This window comes from Clinocottus analis, unplaced genomic scaffold (assembly GCF_023055335.1).
Source record: "Clinocottus analis isolate CAN_PGR_092001 unplaced genomic scaffold, fCliAna1.0.p SCAF_58, whole genome shotgun sequence".
NCBI lineage: Eukaryota > Metazoa > Chordata > Actinopteri > Perciformes > Cottidae > Clinocottus > Clinocottus analis.
The window spans coordinates 86,667-108,081 of NW_027176216.1; the positions used below are offsets into that span (position 1 = coordinate 86,667).

The window sequence follows — 21,415 nt, forward strand, 5'->3', positions numbered from 1 at the left end:
TCACTAGAGCACGTTAAGGACGTCTGTCACTAGAGGACGTCTGTCACTAGAGGACGTTAAGGACGTCTGTCACTAGAGGACGTCTGTCACTAGAGCACGTTAAGGACGTCTGTCACTAGAGGACGTTAAGAACGTCTGTCACTAGAGGACGTCTGTCACTAGAGGACGTCAAGGAAGTCTGTCACTAGAGGACGTTAAGAACGTCTGTCACTAGAGGACGTCTGTCACTAGAGGACGTCAAGGAAGTCTGTCACTAGAGGACGTCTGTCACTAGAGGACGTCTGTCACTAGAGCACGTTAAGGACGTCTGTCACTAGAGGACGTTAAGGACGTCTGTCACTAGAGGACGTCAAGGACGTCTGTCACTAGAGGACGTCTGTCACTAGAGGACGTCAAGGACGTCTGTCACTAGAGGACGTCAAGGACGTCTGTCACTAGAGGACGTCTGTCACTAGAGGACGTCTGTCACTAGAGGACGTTAAGGACGTCTGTCACTAGAGGACGTTAAGGACGTCTGTCACTAGAGGACGTTAAGGACAACTGTCACTAGAGGACGTCAAGGACAACTGTCACTAGAGGACGTCAAGGACAACTGTCACTAGAGGATGTCTGTCACTAGAGGACGTCAAGCACGTCTGTCACTAGAGGACATCAAGGACGTCTGTCACTAGAGGACGTCAAGGACAACTGTCACTAGAGGACGTCTGTCACTAGAGGACATCGAGGACGTTCGTCACTTGAGGACGTCTCGAGGACAACAAATATGCAGCGCCTCAGAGAGCTCGGTACCTGGAGGCCGCTGCTCAGGACTCGCTATGTGCTCGAGCTTCCTCTCCGCTTCAGGAATCTGCTGGACAAAACACAAGCAGACTGGTTAGTTGGGAGGTTTGTGGTCGGCCGGTGATGCGGTGTTAGAGGACCAAACCACCGGGTCTCCATGTGAGAAAAAGGAGGGGAGGACTCCTCTGGACTCCACATGTTGGAGCTGTGTTTGGTTACTTGATAGCGTCAGCGGCGCGTCTACAAAACATTCTGCTGTTTTTAAACATTGCCCTCAAACATCAGAGGAAGGAAACTCATTCATAGATCTCATCATTTGTATTCAACTCAATCAAAAACAAGACTTTACAAACATGAAAACACTCACACTTGGGTCTGTTGCACAAAGTCTGCAAAATGCTGATCTCTGGCACACAACTCGACGATCCTCAAACGCTCCTGGATCTCCTGCAGAGAGGTCAAAGGTCAGAAAAGCAGTGAGAAGGAAGAGGGTACGAATACTGGTCTGCTTGGAGCAGTCTGCAGATCTGCCGCCGCCTCCATCAGTGTCGATGACTACAGAGGAGGTACCTCCTTGGTGAGTGTGGCGTCCTGGAAGATGTGCTGCATCTCGTCTCTGTCGAGGTCAGAGGCGCTGCCGTACTGGGCCGCGTCCTCGTAGCGCCGGTAGAACTGGGCGGTGACCGGGTCGCTCTCGAACATCGGGTTCAGCTTGTTGGCTCGCTCCAGCGTCGGCACGCTGTCGCCTCGTCTGGCGGGAAACACGTGATCGTTAACTCGACAGAACGAACGTTGAATTGTAATTCAAAGAATCCGCGGGTGTCCTCGCCCACCGGAGCGGGTCCTCCATGTCTCCGCCGTCGTACTGCTCTCGCAGCGTCCTCGCCAGAAAGAAGACGATCCCGACCGCCACCAAGAAGAAGCCGGCCACCGAGGCGATGGCGATGCCGACCACCAGCGTCTCAGAGACATACTCCTCGCAGTGCTCGCCGCGGTACCACCAGTTCTCTCCCACCCGACACCTGCAGCGAAGGGTGCAGTTCAGATCTCAGTCACCATCGGAAATAACTATTAATAACTTCTCAAACGATCATTTGGTTTGAATTTAAAGACCAGAATGACGGTGGACATAATGTAAATGTTCAACATCTTGAACATCTTGAAACATCTGATAATGTTTCGTATTGAAATTCACTAAAAACTAGAAAATGTCATTTTTAAGTTAGACATTAACCGGCTGTATGGGAGGAATATTTGGAAAGTTTTTATATTATTATTCTAAATATTATTCTAAAGTTTCCTTGTCGCTACATTTAAGGAGTCCCAGGAATCTGATACTTGAGAGCAAACATGGAAACTTTGTCCCTCAGTTTTTGCTCAAGAAGCTTTAGAAGAAAATAAAGATTTGAATATGTTGAATAAATAGTGACAGAGAAAGGTAACCCTACCTGCAGATGGCGCCCTTGTCGGGGATGACGTCACATTTGCCGTCATTGAGGCAGAAGTCGGGCTGCACCTCGCAGATGCTCTGACACGGCAGGCCGTCCACACTCAGGTAGCCGGCGTCACAAACACACTCGGCCTCTCCGGACCACCGGTTCACCAAACACCTGGAGAAGTCGTTACACGCCTGGAACTTACAGGGGTCTGCCCGGTCACCTGGGGGGGACGCACCCAAAGAGCAGAAGAAGAAGAAGCTTCAGTGGATTGACAGGAAATGTATCAATAACTATTCTGATGGTTGAAGTCACACTCTGTGTAAAACCTGCAGTCAAGGATCTGGGTATTTCCTCCCCAATGGGTTCCAGTAAGACCTTTTAACAGCAGAGGTTCATCTGCTCATGACCCCTCTGGGACAGACCGAGGGCCTGGAACCCGAGACAGACCATAGAAGTTCTCCTTCTTTCGTTGGAAGAACCTTAAACAATCTTTCATGATGACGTTGAGGTGGACTTCATGTCGAGTACACATCCAGAACCCAGTGTGGTGACCATGTGCTCTTCAGAGGGAAGAGGAGTACAGTGATGACCAGCTGACCAGTGACTCACTGCTGTAGATTACCAGGCTGTCAGGAACTCCTCTGATTGGCTCAGACAGATTAAAAAGCTGCAGCTCAGCAGAGACGGAAGTGACGGTAAATCTTATCAAACGTTACAGCGACTCACTGAATGTTCAGTTTGATGTACAGTACGCTTGGATTGTTAAAAGACGCTTTACCCAATCAGGCAGGCTCCGTTTAGGCCTTAAACTTTAGGGTCTCTTCTAATGTTTTATAACTATCTTTTAGACATATTTTATTCATGTTTCAATGTTGGATTCTATATATACTATACATATAATAAATTATGATAAAAACAAGTATATATTGTTTATTTATTAAGAAGATCTCAGCAAAAAAAGCAGGAACTCCGTTGATGTGAATGTCACAAGCCCCTCCTCTACTTCTCTTCGGTCCTACCTGATTCCACGTCCAGCGAGTATTTGTCAATGGCCAGGTTCATGGTCTGGTATGCGGTGTTGGCGAAATCCTCCAGGATCAGGTACACGACGTTGGTGACCCCTCTGGGAACCGGCTTACCGAACCTCATCCTGCTGTTCACCACGATGCTGCCGTTCCTGAAGTTGAGGATCTCCAGGTTCTTGAAGTTGTTCAGGTTGGTCTGAAGGTACGGGACTAGCTGCAAGGCGTGACAAAGACGTGAGAAGAGCAGGTCATGTGCATCTAGAAGTTTATATTTTTGAGGTCTTACCAGTTGTAGGAACTGTTGCTCCAGGGCTTTGTACTCGGGGGAGCTCTTGTTGAAAAGGTCCATGGAGAACGCCATGTTGGTCACCCTGAGGCTGAAGAACACCGTCAGGGCCTTGCCATGGCGGGTCGGTAGAGCGAAGGCATCCAGGTCCGATCCCTGAGCCCCGCTGGAGAATCCACTGCTGTCACCTTCAGTCGCCACGCCGCCGTACTGGAACAAATCAAAGCTGACGCCGATGCTCGGTACGTCTGATATATCTTCATCAAAAGGTTGAATCTCGGTGACAGAGGGGTCGGTGTTGACGTCCTGAAGCGAGAACGATGTTGTTTGGAGGGCTTTGCTGCTTGATTCACTTTCTGAAGTATTTTTTGAGAATGTTAACAAGTTATCATCCTGAGCTGAAGCTCCTGGAGACATTAGATCACCTTGATGAGATAATGATGGCGTAAAATGAGGAAAACCTGAAGTTGGAGTGCTCATTGGAAACTCTTCTTCATGGTTCGGATGCTCGTGGTGAACTGGTTCCTCATCCTCTGGGGCTGAATCCGACACTCGGGTGAACGGTGAGTCCTTCTCAGGCGAGAGCGCGATGATGCCGCTGTGGTCCGAACTCACCGAGAAAGTAATGACTGGAGCGGCAGTGGTTGTCGTCACAACCATGACTTCATCCACAACCAGATCATCTTGGAGAGCAAACGCTGGCGTCGTTGTTATGGCAGGATCAGTGCCACCGATGTGTTGTTCCTCTAAAATCTCAATATCATTCTGGTCTTTGGTTTCTGGCAGCAGCAGGTTTGGTTTGTCAGTAAATATCTGAAGTTCTGCTGGCTCTTTGGTGGTTGAGTCGAAGCTGGGTTCTGATTGGACTCCTACCAAGATAGGGGACTCTTTGGTTAAGGAGGTTACAGTATCTGGTACCTCCACCTCTGTCTTTTTGGGTTGAACTTTTTTCGATTCAGACCCAACTGCTGCTTCAGTAGTCACTTCTACATCTTTAGTAGTTTCAGATGACTTTAGCTTGATCGCCAAACCAGTTGGAGGCTCGCGAGTCAAGGGTTTAGGCTCAGGAGAATACGTCACTGGAACCACAAGGCTATGTGGTCTGGTCGAGGAGTAGTCGCCATAGATACCAGATGCCTCCGCTGACAATTCAACGGTCAAGGTTCCTTTAGGGGAGAACACCGGTGCGTCGGTGGTGGTTAAGTGCCGAGGATCTGTACTGATGTGGGGCGTCACCAAAACCTGGTCCAAGAACGGTTCCTCAATGCCTCCATCCAGCAATGGTACCTCAAAAACAGGAGCTGTGTGCAAAGGGGGGTCTTTGGTGAAAGCAACTTCTATCGCCGCTACATCCTCATTCTCAGTGGACGGCAACTCAACAACAAACGCCTCCTCGTCCTCATCTTCGTCCTCGGCCTCCTCGAGATCCGGTGGGGGAAGCACCTCCTGGCTGCCGTTCCCTTCCTCGTAGAGGATCCGGTCAGAGGACGCCGGCGGCGGCCAGGACCAGAGACCGGCTCCCTGTCCGTCTCCAGAGAAACCAGAACCAGATCCCTCTTCTGGCGTGACCTCGGAGTCCGTTTGCGGTTTCACCGGCGGTGGGAGGCCGGCGGCTCCTCCAGGACCCTCCCGGGCCCCTCGGGGGGCGTGGCCTCCAACGGCAGGGGCGTTGCTCACAAGGAATCCCTCATCTTCAACGTCTTCCTCACCTGAACACCAGAAAGCACACGGAGAGAACAAAAGGTTGAGTTTAGAATTCCACTGGACTTAACTTCATCTGGTTGAACTGACACACACTCGTGCTCAACAAATAACCTTTCCTTTGTCTCATCTGTCGTTTCTCAGTCATCTGTCGTTTCTCAGTCATCTGTCGTTTCTCAGTCATCTGTCGTTTCTCAGTCATCCGTCGTTTCTCAGTCATCTGTCGTTTCTGATTGATCGTTGGCTCACTCTCTCTCTGCAGATCGAAGGTCTTCTCGGGGAGCTGTGCAGCAGCCGGTGGATTCGTGCTCTGGTCGAACATGAAGACGTCGTTCTCGCTGCCCGAGGGGCCCTGAGGTCCTTTCCGCTGGTCGAAGGGGTCGAACAGGAAGTCGTCTTTGTTGAGGTTGACCTCGTGGCTCGGAGCGTCGGGAGGCTTCTCTGCAGCGAGAACGTTATCCTGACGGAAGAACATTGTCTATTAATGATCTTTATCTCTGTGATCAGCTCCTTCTTGTGGTTCTGTTTAACTCACCATGTTGTCAAAGGTGTCGGCCGGTCCACTCGTTGGTTTCATGGCAGGTAACAAGTTCTCAGCTGCAGAAAGAGTCGTTAATAACATCCTGTTTTGATCTAAATCTAAACCCAGGGTGAAACTGGAACCTTTTAACATCATCATTTCTTATTTAAAATAAAATTATACACATCATTTTCCAAGAAGACAACAAATATTTCATCCTCTTCCTACGAGAAATAATATAAATAAAACATTATTTCCATCTTTTCTGTGCACTAGAATACATTCATTTAAATTCAGAACAATATTTACACATAACTAATCACTTAATTTTATAGTAAAAATTATTTCCTTATGATTTTAGATCCGCATTGTTCATTAATAATTGGAAAGTTTATTGTTTGTGTATGTTAACAGATGTGAACTTACTAACGACCGCTGGTTGTTTCTAGTTACAAATTAAAACTTCTCAACCTTCTCTATAATTTCTAGAATCAGTTTGTAGGAATTTGAACCCTATGAAACTTTGTACTACAATACATTTGTGTCATTAATAAGGACGAGACTGAAAACAAATGAAACGCATGAATAAATGAGTGCATTTGGTACCGTTCTCCTGCTGCAGGGCGTCCGGCTGCGTCTCCAGGCTGCTGTTGCTCATGAAGTTGTCCTTGTGCAGAGCCTCGGTGACGTAGTTGCGGAAGTCTGTGATGGTGTAGACGACGGTGGGCTGCTCGGCGGCTCCGGGGTAATTCTTCTCCACCAGGTTGTTCTGCAGAGAGATGAAGTCCAGCGTGTCGTTGGCGACGCCACTGCTGCTGTCCACCTCCAGGGTGATGGCGTAGTGGACCAGGACCACCAGACCCCTGGCAGGGAACACGACCAGGACAACTCAGGCCGGACGCAAAGAGCTTTACGACAGTAGACGGTCAGCAACTGATTGCATGATCTCTTACATCACAGCGCTGCAGTGAGCAGCCGTAAACCCTGAACAGTAATCCGGCGAGAAGCGGGAGACTTATCTTACTTAAGAACCGATTGACTGTTGTGACTATTGTTTATGGCATTAAGATGTTACTTACTGCCACACACACACACACACACACACACACACACACACACACACACAGGTTCAATGTCTCGTGTTCACATCAAGAAATGACCATTGGTCTCACCTCTCCAGGTCCTTCTGAGGCCTGAAGACAGAAAAGAACACATCAGACTCGTCATGATCACTTCGGACGTGAGCACAGGACACAGAACAGGAAGTGAAACTAAACTGGACCTGAATTCAACCACGAAGACGTTCTTGAATCCCGGCAGCCTCTCGAAGACGTCTTCAATCTACAAGATAGAAAATAACTTTTAGTCTCTGACTCTTCGTTTCTTAAGCAACAAACCTTCTGAAACTCCAGAAGTCAAAGACTTAAATCATGTTCAGGTCCTCTGAATCAACGCTGGACTCTGAACCTGCTGCACGAGTGTCTTCAGGAACAGACGAGCCTGAGATTAAAGCTTGTGTCTCTACTGTCTCTACTGTCCCTAGTGTCTTCAGGAACAGACAAGCCTGAGATTAAAGCTTGTGTCTCTACTGTCTCTACTGTCCTTAGTGTCTTCAGGAACAGACGAGCCTGAGATTAAAGCTTGTGTCTCTACTGTCTCTACTGTCCCTAGTGTCTCTACTGTCTCTACTGTCCCTAGTGTCTTCAGGAACAGACGAGCCTGAGATTAAAGCTCGTGTCTCTACTGTCTCTACTGTCCTTAGTGTCTTCAGGAACAGACGAGCCTGAGATTAAAGCTTGTGTCTCTACTGTCTCTACTGTCCTTAGTGTCTTCAGGAACAGACGAGCCTGAGATTAAAGCTACTGTCTCTACCGTCCATCGTCCCTAGTGTCTCTACTGGCTCCACCGTCCCTAGTGTCTCTACTGTCTCTACCGTCCCGAGTGTCTCTACCGTCTCCACCGTCCCTAGTGTCTCTACCGTCTCCACCGTCCCTAGTGTCTCTACTGTCTCCACCGCCCCTAGTGTCTCTACTGGCTCCACCGTCCCTAGTGTCTCTACCGTCTCCACCGTCCCTAGTGTCTCTACTGTCTCCACCGTCCCTAGTGTCTCTACTGTCTCCACCATCCCCAGTGTCTCTACTGTCTCCACCGTCCCTAGTGTCTCTACTGTCTCTAGTGTCTCTACCGTCTCCACCGTCCCTAGTGTCTCTACTGGCTCCACCGTCCCTAGTGTCTCTACCGTCTCCACCGTCCCTAGTGTCTCTACTGGCTCCACCGTCCCTAGTGTCTCTACTGTCTCCATCGTCCCTAGTGTCTCTACTGTCTCCACCGTCCCCAGTGTCTCTACTGTCTCCACCGTCCCTAGTGTCTCTACTGTCTCTAGTGTCTCTACCACCCCTAGTGTCTCCACCGCCCTTAGTGTCTCCACCGCCCCTAGTGTCTCCACCGTCCCTAGTGTCTCCACCGCCCTTAGTGTCTCCACCACCCCTAGTGTCTCCACCGCCCTTAGTGTCTCCACCGCCCCTAGTGTCTCCACCGTCCCTAGTGTCTCCACCGCCCTTAGTGTCTCCACCGCCCTTAGTGTCTCCACCGCCCCTAGTGTCTCCACCGTCCCTAGTGTCTCCACCGCCCTTAGTGTCTCCACCGCCCTTAGTGTCTCCACCGCCCCTAGTGTCTCCACCGTCCCTAGTGTCTCCACCGCCCTTAGTGTCTCCACCGCCCTTAGTGTCTCCACCGCCCCTAGTGTCTCCACCGTCCCTAGTGTCTCCACCACCCTTAGTGTCTCCACCGCCCTTAGTGTCTCCACCGTCCCTAGTGTCTCCACCGTCTCTAGTGTCTCCACCGTCTCCACCGCCCCTAGTGTCTCCACTGTCTCCACCGTCCCCAGTGTCTCTACTGTCTCCACCGTCCCTAGTGTCTCTACTGTCTCTAGTGTCTCTACCACCCTTAGTGTCTCCACCGCCCTTAGTGTCTCCACCGCCCCTAGTGTCTCCACCTTCCCTAGTGTCTCCACCACCCTTAGTGTCTCCACCGCCCTTAGTGTCTCCACCGTCCCTAGTGTCTCCACCGTCTCTAGTGTCTCCACCGTCTCCACCGCCCCTAGTGTCTCCACTGTCTCCACCGTCCCTAGTGTCTCCACTGTCTCCACCGTCCCTAGTGTCTCCACCGTCCCTAGTGTCTCCACCGCCCTTAGTGTCTCCACCGCCCCTAGTGTCTCCACCGCCCCTAGTGTCTCCACCGCCCCTAGTGTCTCCACCGCCCTTAGTGTCTCCACCGCCCCTAGTGTCTCCACCACCCTTAGTGTCTCCACCACCCTTAGTGTCTCCACCGCCCTTAGTGTCTCCACCGTCCCTAGTGTCTCCACCACCCTTAGTGTCTCCACCGCCCTTAGTGTCTCCACCGTCCCTAGTGTCTCCACCGTCTCCACCGCCCCTAGTGTCTCCACCGTCTCCACCGTCCCTAGTGTCTCCACCGTCTCCACCGCCCCTAGTGTCTCCACCGTCTCCACCGTCCCTAGTGTCTCTACCGTCTCCACCGCCCCTAGTGTCTCCACCGTCTCCACCGTCCCTAGTGTCTCTACCGTCTCCACCGTCCCTACCACCTCTACTCTCTATGAGCCGTATTATCCACTTCATATTCCTTATTATTGACCATAACCCGTTCCCAGTGTCACAACTACTGGAGTGGAGCCTGATAAAGTCCCAGCGGAGCTGGAATTTGCTGGTGAGCTCTGCTTTCCTGGCACTGCTGCTTTTTCCAATGCTTGAAGAACAGGGAGGCATTTAAACCAGAGCCTGAGGCTGCAGTTTTTAGAAACCACAAGCAAGCAATGAGTGTTGCATCCAGAGGAGGAGGAAGAGGAGGAGGGGAAGGAGGAGGAGCAAGAGGAAGAGGAAGAGGAAGAGAAGGAGGTCTGGCCAGGAACCACACAGACCACGAAGAATCCTCCACAATCACTTGACAACAATGTGGTCCTTACTGAAAATATCTTCTACAGCTGCTTGATGATGATGATAAAATATTCCATATTACGCAACAGATTTATCATTATATTTTATATTATGTATTAAGTTGTATCTCGGAGCCTCAAACTATATTTAACATTCAAGGCTTCTCTTGAGGTTTATGGATGAAGCTTCGAAAGTCATATTTTATGACATAACCTTATTAAATAGATGTTGTGTTATCGCGCTGATATACAGTGGAGGAAAAGGGCATTTGATCCCTTTTTGATTCTGTAAGTTTTCCCACTAACAAAGAAATGAACGGTCTATCATTTTGATGGCACGAGGTGGTAAAAGAGAGCATACCCTGCGGGTGAAGTGTTTGGCCAACTGCTGGTACTGGAAGCTGCTCGGGTCTCTCAGAGCGTCGTTGTAGGTTTCTGCTCTCAGCTTGATGCTCAGCTCCACCACCTGGTCCTTCAGGGGCCTCGAGGGCCACGGCACCCTATTGTCTATCTCGTTACCAATCTGAATGTGCAAGAACATATAAAGTTGTTATCTTGTCAATGAGAAGGTATTCTACAACTGATCTACATTTACTCACCGAGTTCTCAAAGTCATTGCTTCCCAGTGAACTGTCGTCGGCTTCACGAGGCCTCTCCGTCAGATCGGGGAAGTTGCCGTTGTTGTACTCCAATACATATTTGGTTGTCACCTCCAGAGTGAAATCCACCGCAAAATCTTCTGACTTTCCTGGACCGGCGGCCTCATAAGTGACATCGACTTGAGGCTCAGAGATACCTTTGACGTCCCCGACACTGTCCTTGAGGAAAGGCTCATCAGGAAGCTTATGGCTGACCTCCCCGTTTTCAGTTCCTCCTCCCCCTGTGGTAATATCATTGGGATGGTTACCAGTCACAACATCTGGAGACACTTCACTCAGGGCCTCTTGGAAAGATTTGATCTCTGGACCTTCACTTGCAGGGTCTGCCAACTGTGTAGTGCTTTCTGGTCGTTCTTCTACCTCAGGGTCTTCTAGAAGTTCCACTGTGACCTCTGGATCAGGTGTTTCCTCCACTTCAGTCACAAGCAACAAAGGATCTGTATCTCCTGGAACAACAACAATAAGTGGAGTGATCTCTTCATTGAACTCTGGGTTTGTTTCATCAAAAGTCTCGGGAACAACTTCCTCAGCTACTCCTGGTTCTGCAACACCAACTTCCTCCGAAATCTCCAATGAGGCTTTAGATGTTTCTTCTTCTGTATTCTTCAAAGGTTTATCTCCAGCTGGGTCTTGTGTTTTAGCCTCATCAGTCACTACTTCAGGTTTTGCTTTTGGTGCAGGATCCTTCTCTGCAATTCTATCCTCATGTTCCACTTGGTGTGCTGGTTTTTCTGTGGGGTTTTGAGACTCTTTTGCAATTTCTTCTATGAGTTCCGCTTCTAGTTCTGCATCTACTTTGGTTTCTGTCTCTTCAGCAGTTCCTTCTGGAGGTTCTGCTTCTTTTGACGCATCTCCATTAGGTTCTACAATTTGTACAGTTTCTAAAACAGGTTCTTGTACAGTTTCTGTAGGATTTGTTTCTTCTTGTTCTCCAGGTTCTATAGGTGCCTGAGGTGCTTCTGCACCTTTAATTGTCTCTTTTGTCAGCTCTTCAATGATGGATGTTTCCATTGCAGCTTCATCTGGTTCTTCTGTGACGTGTACCTGAGCTTCTCCTTCAAGCTCTTTAGTAACTGTTGCCTCTTCTGTTGGAACATCTAGTTCTTCTTCATTTAGCTCTTTTACATTCATCTCTTTTGTTTTCACCTCAGTTGACTCGGTTGTCTCATCTTCAATAACAACTGAGTCTTCTTCATGTTTGAATTTGTCTTCTTCTGGTGCCTCTACTAGTATTCCTCTGTCCATCTTTTCAACTGTAATATGAGGTGGAACATCCTCTGTGATGTGGAAGGTGTCTTCATCCTGTTTATCTTGTAAAATCACAACAATAGGTTCAGAAGTGACCTCATCCATGAGCCTTGGTTTGTTGCCAACGTCTTTACTAACTTCTACTGTGATCGTGGTCATAAGAGAAGCCTGAGGAGGAACCTCAGGTTCCAAGTCTGGACTCAAGTTTATAAATATCTCTTCTTCTGAATCTGTCAAGAGAAACACAGTTGGAGTTTCATCTGTGCTAGTTTCCTCTCGGCTAACATCTATTATTTCCTCTGAGGAATGTTTTACAGGGAGTTTTGATTGGTCACCTTCAGGTTCTTCAAGAATAACCACCTGAACTATTTTGGGTGCTTCTGGTACTGTTTCATCTGTTGGCTCTGGTGAATCCTTAGTTTCCTCCTTCCAGGACAAGTCTGGTGTGGAGTCAAAAGAATGATCTGGGATTTCCTCAACAACCTTGAAGGTGATCTCTGACGTTTGCTCAGTCACGACTTCTGATGGAGCTGCAGGCTCTTCATGCCCTACATCATCCGATGTAGTGGGCTTTGTGAAAACCACAATGGTAGCTTTTGTGAGGACCACTTCAGCCATGACATCTGAGGGTGGCTCCTCACCTTTTGGGCTGACTTCAGTAATCACCTCAGTTGTCGCGGGTACATCCACATCATCAGGAAAGACCTCAATTTCCTCTTCCGTTACAGTTTTATCTTCCTCACTAATCCCTTCAAAGGGCTTGTGGGTAACAGAGGCAGCAACCTTCACAGTTTCCTCTGCAATGTTCTCAACATCTACTTCTTCAGACTTCAGAATTCCAGCGATGATCGAAGGTGGACTTTCAGAAGCAATGCCTCCTCCAGTCCCCTGGATGTCTCTGGGGTCCTCTGGCACGGCAAATACAGAAGACTCAGATGTCGAATCCACTGGGATCTTAGTCCTGGATGTTGCAGGGTCTTGATCTGCCCCTCCGGTTGCAGAAAGGGTAGGGGCCAAAGCGATGACCTCAAAGTCCAGAAACAGGTCATCTTGTTTTGATGGGATTGTGTCCGATCTAGCGACAGGAACATCCTCCTCTGTAAAAAGACGACATAGATGAAATTACATTATTAGGACGATGTAAAGTAAATTAAAGTATTTATACATTGTCACTGCAGTAACTTAACAGTTGTAACGGTTCCTTTCAGATAGTTTTAACTCTAGTTCTGTAGCAGCAGGGACACAATTTAAATTCTACATTAGTGGTCTGAACCCCTAAATCCATCAGGCCTGTCATGTGTTACGAGAATCTTTAGTCAGCTTTCAAACAATGTTTTCAGTTTATTTAGAAAATAAGATCTGTGGTTTGTTATTTATATCCAATAATATCTCAACGGTGAACTCTGCAGCTGTGTAATTCCAGGTCCAGGACTCGTGTTGTGTCTGAAACAGTCAAATTGACTTCCTACAGAACAACCTATAGCTTTTAAGGTTGTGAATATTTAAATCATTTGTCACCTGGTGTTTGATGCTCTGGACGCTTTGAACACTATGAAGTTTACAGAACAACGTAAACATGCTTCGGCTTGTGGCTGACTTCCATTCTCCATTAACCTTTGAAGGAGGTGAAGTTGTGACCCTAAATTAAACCGTAAAGCCGCTTCAGCTTCCAGCTCCACATTGGCTCAAATTCAAACTCGTCTCCACGATTCTGTGTGATCTCACTAACCCTGATATCTGTCCTGCAGTAACTCAGTCACGTCTTCACGCTGCAGTGACCAGACTGCTGCCTGTAAATAGGCTTAAGGTCTATTCTGAGCTGCCAGTCTCCCTCACATGAGATGAGAGGGGGTAAGCCGGCAGCAGACATTTAAACCTGGACGCACATTTAGTGTTGAACAAACATGGTCTGGTTCTCCACTTATCAAGGGGTCATCAAGAGTTTCAGTGGGTCACCAGTTAGACACGATCAAGCTCCTGTGCCTCCATCAGGAGCGTTCTGCTGCCTTCATGACGTTAAAAACATTTGGGCAACCCATTATAAGCATTTCATAATTAACTACATACAAAACTTTCTGACTCTTGGTCCTGTGGAGGCTGAACGAAGTAATGAATGTTTAGAGGTCTATGGGTTTAGAGGTCCAGGGGTTTAAAAGTTCAGGGGTTTAGAGGTCTAGGGGTTTAGAGGTCCAGGGGTTTAGAGGTCTAGGGGTTTAGAGGTCCAGGGGTTTAGAAGTTCAGTGGTTTAGAGGTCCAGGGGTTTAGAGGTCCAGGGGTTTAGGAGTTCAGGGGTTTAGGAGTTCAGGGGTTTAGAGGTCTAGGGGTTTAGAGGTCTCGGGGTTTAGAGGTCCAGGGGTTTAAAAGTTCAGGGGTTTAGAGGTCTAGGGGTTTAGAGGTCCAGGGGTTTAGAGGTCTAGGGGTTTAGAGGTCCAGGGGTTTAGAAGTTCAGTGGTTTAGAGGTCCAGGGGTTTAGAGGTCCAGGGGTTTAGGAGTTCAGGGGTTTAGGAGTTCAGGGGTTTAGAGGTCTCGGGGTTTAGAGGTCCAGGGGTTTAGAAGTTCAGGGGTTTAGAGGTCCAGGGGTTTAGAGGTCCAGGGGTTTAGGAGTTCAGGGGTTTAGAGGTCTAGGGGTTTAGAGGTCCAGGGGTTTAGATGTCCAGGAGTTTAGAGGTCCAGGGGTTTAGGGGTCCAGGGTTTAGAGATCTAGGGGTTTAGAGGTTCAGGGGTTTAGAAGTCCAGGGGTTTAGATGTCCAGGGGTTTAGAGGTCTAGGAGTTTAGGGGTCTAGAGGTTTAGGGGTTCATAGGTTTAGATGTCCAGGGATTAAGGGGTCCAGGGGTTTAGCGGTCCACAGGTTTAGATGTCCAGGGGTTTAGGGGTCTAGGAGTCTAGGGGTGCAGAGGTTTAGGGATCTAGGGGTTTAGGGGTCCAGAGGTTTAGGGGTTTTATTGGGTCAGGTGAGCGTTTACCTGGTGGACTCGTCTCTGAGCTGAAAGACAAAGAATCAGAAACGCTTTTAGAAAGCGACCTCAAACAGAATCAAACTGACAGAAACAATAAAGGCCAGTTGTTGAGGAGAATATCAGGTTATTAGATATTTATAACCAACGTGTTCAAACGTAACGACTGATCAGCTCATCAAGAGATCAAATGCTGCTAAACTGAAGAGATTTACATTTTAGACCAAACTGAGGACTAAATAATGGATTAATCAATGAAATAAAAATATAATCAGTGAGCGTTAACTGAAACCTCCTGACAACAAACAAACAAACATCTGGTCAAGCGGTAAACCGCTTCCTGTTCCTGTGTCTTTGAAAGGCTGGATATAATACATTATGAATCCATAGTTATGCATTATAAATACATTATGAATCCATAATGCTATATTATAAATACATTATGAATCCATAATGCTATATTATAAATACATTATGAATCCATAATGCTATATATGAAAACATTATGAATCCATAATGATACATTATGAATCCATGATGATACATGATGAATACATAATGAATCCATAGTTATACGTTATGAATACATTATTAATCCATGATACATTATGAATCCATAATGATACACTATACATACATAATGAATCCAGTTATACGTTATGAATACATTATTAATCCATAATGCTACATTATGAATACATTATGAATCCATTATGATACACTATAAATACATTATGAATCCATAATGATACACTATAAATACATTATGAATCCATAATGATACACTATAAATACATTCTGAATCCATAATAATACATTATGAATCCATAATGATACATTATGAATACATTATGAATACATGAATCCATAATGATACATTAGGAATTTATAATGAAAAACTGGAATGATACATTATGAATCCATTATGAATACATGATGAAAACATTATGAATCCATTATGAATACATCTAACAAGTACATACACACAGCCTCATGTTGTGGCCGTGGAGCTGAACTACTGGCTGACTCCAGGTCAGCTCAATCTGTGTCTGGTGTTTAAAGACTTCATTATGAATAGATGTATACACACAGCCTCGTGTTGTCTGGCTGACTCCAGGTCAGCTCAATCTGTGTCTGGTGTTGCAGGCCTACCTGCATGGAGGCGGGCCTGAGGGGAGGGCCACACTGCAGCAGGTGATGAAGCACACACAGGTGTCAGTAACACAACACACGTGTCAGTAACATAACCACATTACGACGACTCCTAAACGGGTCCAACTCTTTCTTTCACTTCTATCAAGGAAACGAGATTCCAAGCCTTGAAACGGACATCTTGTTTCCATGCTGCCGTCGACATGAGACTCAGAGTCTTCACAGGGTCATGAAATAAAACACAAACTCACCTGTTTGTTTCTGAAGCCGTGGCGACCCTCTGAAGGACGGAAACACATCGTCAGCAAAGAAAAGAGCTTTATGACTTCAGAACTAGTTTATTGTTCCGTACATCTTCAGTGACATGGCAGATGCTTTTATTTTGGTAAACTTCACTTGAATTACCAATACATTGTTTTGGTAATTCATTGTATGTATGTATGTATGTATGTATGTATGTATATATATATATATATATATAGAGAGAGAGAGAGAGAGAGAGAGAGAGAGAGAGAGAGAGAGTATATATATTAATGTATATATATATATATATATATATATATATATATATATATATATATATATATATATATATATATATTAATGTATATATATAGACACACACACACAGACTCACGCTCCTGATGAGGCTGTAGTGTTCCTCTGATCGGCTAAAGAAGCGTCCGATGTCCTGGGCGCTGACGGACTCGTCCATGCAGCGTTGGACCCAGTCCTGGTACTGGTCCCGCTCCGGGAGCCGAGCCCAGAAGATCTTGAAGGCCTCCCACACCGTCTCCTGACACACTGGAACAAACAGCAGCAGATCTCCTTTCAGTTCAGGCTGTTTCCATCTAAACTCGAACTGAGTTTAAATGGAAAAGTTTCAGAGTTCTGAAGGAACTGATCCGTCCAGAAAGCAGAGTTCCTGAAGGTCGTCGCTGACCTTTGACCTCTGAGATTGATTGAGTGACGGCAGACATTGAGTTTAAACTCGTTAGTCGGTTTGGATCGGAGCTTCAGAGAAACACCTCCGATGCGAGAGGATCATGAAGGAAAAGCACCAGGACCAGAAGGAGTCCAGGATGAGGACAAGTTATTGGACAAGGACCAGGACAAGTTATAGGACAAGGAACAGGAACAAGACAAGTTATAGGACAAGGAACAGGAACAGGACTAGGACAAGTTATAGGACAAGGAACAGGAACAAGACAAGTTATAGGACAAGGAACAGGATCAGGACTAGGACAAGTTATAGGACAAGGAACAGGAACAAGACAAGTTATAGGACAAGGAACAGGACAAGTTATAGGACAAGGAACAGGAACAGGACAAGTTATAGGACAAGGAACAGGACAAGTTATAGGACAAGGAACAGGAACAGGACAAGTTATAGGACAAAGAACAGGACAAGTTATAAGACAAGGAACAGGACAAGCTATAGGACAAGGAACAGGACCAGGAACCGGACAAGTTATCGGAACAGGAACAGGACAAGTTATAGGACAAGGAACAGGAACAGAAAAAGGACCAGGAAAAAAACCAGGACAAGAACCACAAGGTTGAAGGAGTCCAGAAACAGGACAAAGAAGATGACAAGGACAGGAACAGGACAAGTTATAGGACAAGGAACAGTAACAGGACAAGGAACAGGACAAGTATAGGACAGGGAACAGGACACGGACCAGGACAAGGACCAGGAACAGGACAAGTTATAGAAACATGAACAGGAAAAAGACCAGAAGGCTGAAGGAGTCCAGGACCAGTAACAGCACAAGGAAGACAACCAGGATATGGACTTGAACATGGACAATGAACAGGTCCAGGAGAAGGTCAAGGAACAGGACCCGAAGGATGGAGTCCAGGACCAGGACCTGCTGATGTACCTCTGAGGTGAAAGTACTTCAGGTGGTTGTCGACAGCCTGGTCCAGCGTCTCCTGGCTACACAGTTTGACTCCGCTGGGGAACAAGACGTTCCGTCTTCTCCGAGTTAAGGTGTCGTGTCGTCTGTGAAGAAGCTGACCGAAGGCCAGTGGCCGGTCCGCCAGATTTGGACCAGGTCCCCCTGAGTTGGCTTCTGGAGGAAGACCAGACACGAACCTTCAGCTAGAGTACAGGGAAAAGTACTACCGTACTCTTACTGCTAGAAGTACTGATGTACTCTTACTGCTCGCAGTACTACTGTTGTTTTACTGCAAATCATACTCTAGTAGTGTCCTGTTTGCATGTAAAAGTATCTGTTAACAGTAGTAGTACCCGTCTCCATGAAGACGTGATCTGTCTCCAAGTATAAGTATCTGTTAGTAGTTGTAGTACTTGTCTCCATGAAGACATGTGCTGTCTCCATGTATAAGTATCTGTTGGTAGTAGTAGTAGTAGTAGTAGTACTTGCCTCCTGGAAGACGTGTGCTGTCTCTAGGTATAAGTATATGTTAGTAGTAGTAGTACCTGTCTCCATGAAGACATGTCCTGTCTCTAGGTATAAGTATCTGTTAGTAGTAGTAGTACCTGTCTCCATGAAGACGTGATCTGTCTCCAAGTATAAGTATCTGTTAGTAGTTGTAGTACTTGTCTCCATGAAGACATGTGCTGTCTCCATGTATAAGTATCTGTTAGTAGTAGTAGTAGTAGTAGTAGTAGTAGTAGTAGTACCTGTCTCCATGAAGACGTGTGCCGTCTATAGGTATAAGTATCTGTTTGTAGTAGTAGTAGTAGTACCTGTCTCCATGAAGACGTGTCCTGACAGCAGTACCGTCCACAGCAATAACCTCCCAAAGCGTTTCATCTCTCAGAAGACGTGAGCGTCCAGCCGGACTCTTCTTGGTCTTACAGGTCTGTCCTCGTCCTCAGCTCATCGACTCTTCTCTCAGCTGGCCGTCCAATGAGGCTGGAGCTGAGACGGGAGGAGCTGAGACGGGAGGAGCTGAGACGGGAGGAGCTGAGACGGGAGGGGGTGAGACGGGAGGAGGTGAGACGGGAGGGGGTGAGACGGGAGGAGGTGAGACGGGAGGAGCTGAGACGGGAGGAGGTGAGACGGGAGGAGGTGAGACGGGAGGAGGTGAGACGGGAGGAGGTGAGACGGGAGGAGCTGAGACGGGAGGAGCTGAGACGGGAGGGGGTGAGACGGGAGGGGGTGAGACGGGAGGAGCTGAGACGGGAGGAGGTGAGACGGGAGGGGGTGAGACGGGAGGAGGTGAGACGGGAGGAGCTGAGACGGGAGGAGGTGAGACGGGAGGAGCTGAGACGGGAGGAGCTGAGACGGGAGGGGGTGAGACGGGAGGGGGTGAGACGGGAGGAGGTGAGACGGGAGGAGCTGAGACGGGAGGAGGTGAGACGGGAGGAGCTGAGACGGGAGGAGCTGAGACGGGAGGGGGTGAGACGGGAGGGGGTGAGACGGGAGGAGGTGAGACGGGAGGAGCTGAGACGGGAGGAGGTGAGACGGGAGGAGCTGAGACGGGAGGAGCTGAGACGGGAGGAGGTGAGACAGGAGCTGAAGTTGAGACGGGAGGAGCTGAGACGGGAGGAGGTGAGACAGGAGCTGGAGGCGAGACGGAAGGAGGTGAGACGGGAGCTGGGGCGAGACGGGAGGAGGTGAGACAGGAGCTGGAGGCGAGACCGGAGGAGGTGAGACAGGAGCTGGAGGCGAGACGGGAGCTGAAGGTGAGACGGGAGGAGGTGAGACGGGAGCTGGAGGCGAGACGGGAGCTAAAGGTGAGACGGGAGCTGGAGGTGAGACGGGAGGCTGAAGGTGAGACGGGAGGCTGGGGACGGTCCGGCGTCTCCGAGCGCTCGCTGCTCTGTGAGCAGATGGACTCCTCTCTTCGTCTCTTCGCTGTAATCCCGTTTGTTAATCTGCTGGAGGACTCAGTCTCAGTGTGCCTGTTGCTTTAAGGGAATCAAACAAACGGGACGATTACATCCAGCTGCATACAACACGCAGCTCAAAGATGGTCAATTACCCAGGATTCACCTGTGTAAGGGACAAACTGATGCACCTGGTCCGGATTGAATCTGCTATAAAACATGTACTATGAGGTGGATGACCTCGTCCGTATGCATGAATGCATTGACCAACAGAGTGAAACAACATGTTTGTTTGTTGAGCTTCACCAGGTGGTCGTTACTGACTGAGCTGGATTACCTGAACACCCTGAAGGTCACATTCAGCCTTAAAGGTCAAAGGTCACCATGGAGCCCAATGCGTCTAAACCAGTTAACACTTTGAAGATAATCCACACGGAAAAGGAGAGTAAATAAACTGTCTTGTTTTAACAAATATTCACAAAGTTGTGTGTAATATTCCATACGCAGCTATTTAACAAGCCTTTGGTTGATATAACTAGTATATAGACAACTACTAGTATAGCAAGTATATATACCACTACTAGTATGTATATATATATATATATATATACATATATATGTATATATATACACATATATGTATATATATACACATATATACATATATATGTATATATATACATATATATGTATATATATACACATATATATGTAGGAGTATGTATATGTGTATACACATATACATACATATATATACATACATATATATACACATATATGTATATATATACATATATATACACATATATACATATATATACATATATATACACATATATATATATATACATATATATACACATATATACATATATATACACATATATATATATATATGTATATATATATACACACATATATATATACACACTACTACTAGTATAACTAGAATATAGATACACTGCTACTAGTATGACGAGTATATATACACTGTTACTTGTACACAGTGACTAGTATAACTAGTATATATACTACTACTAGTATCTATACTACTACTAGTGTGTATGTATATATATACAAATATATATATATACACATATATACATATATACACATATATACACATATATATACACACATACATATATATACACATACATATATATATATATATATATATATATATATACACATACATATATACACACATATATATACATACACACTGCTACTAACATGAAGAGTATATATACACTGCTACTTGTATATATATATACACAGTGACTAGTATAACTAGTATATATACACTGCTACTAGTATAACTAGTATATACACACCACTACTACTATAACTAGTAGATACACACCACTACTTGTATAACTAGTATATATACTACTAGTATAACTAGTATATACACCACTACTCGTAGAACTAGTATATATACTACTAGTATATACACCACTACTTGTATAACTAGTGTATATACTACTAGTATAACTAGTATATACACCACTACTTGTAGAACTAGTATATATACTACTAGTATATACATCACTACTTGTATAACTAGTATATATACTACTAGTATAACTAGTATATACACCACTACTAGTATAACTAGTATATACACCACTACTGGTATAACTAGTATATCTACTACAACTAGTATATATAATACTGCTAGTATAACCAGTACTTATACACCACTACTAGTATAACTAGTACTTATACACCACTACTGGTATAACCAGTATATACACTGCTAATAGTATAACTAGTATATACACCATTAATGGTAGTTTTAATCATAAATAAGCTTCCTTTCTGAAAACCTCTGGTTAAGGGTTACTAGTTAACGCTAATGGTTACTGGGTAATGGTTAATAGGATTAACTGGAG

General features: G+C 46.4%; 1 protein-coding gene across 1 annotated transcript; it reads right to left on the reverse strand.

Moving 5' to 3' along the window:
• Positions 1-813: 813 nt before the first annotated feature.
• Positions 814-18,498, reverse strand: LOC137803502 (interphotoreceptor matrix proteoglycan 2-like). The gene is made up of 22 exons (XM_068601997.1): positions 18,432-18,498; positions 17,599-17,790; positions 16,353-16,519; positions 15,967-15,995; positions 14,573-14,592; positions 11,885-12,704; positions 11,155-11,788; positions 10,915-11,061; positions 10,300-10,719; positions 10,062-10,223; positions 7,034-7,092; positions 6,924-6,944; positions 6,358-6,614; positions 5,767-5,828; positions 5,481-5,691; positions 3,531-5,239; positions 3,239-3,458; positions 2,229-2,439; positions 1,614-1,802; positions 1,351-1,531; positions 1,148-1,227; positions 814-847 (listed from the first exon to the last, which is right to left on the reverse strand). The coding sequence occupies exons 1-22, from the start codon at positions 18,496-18,498 to the stop codon at positions 814-816; spliced, it is 5,892 nt and encodes a 1,963-aa protein (XP_068458098.1).
• Positions 18,499-21,415: the final 2,917 nt, after the last annotated feature.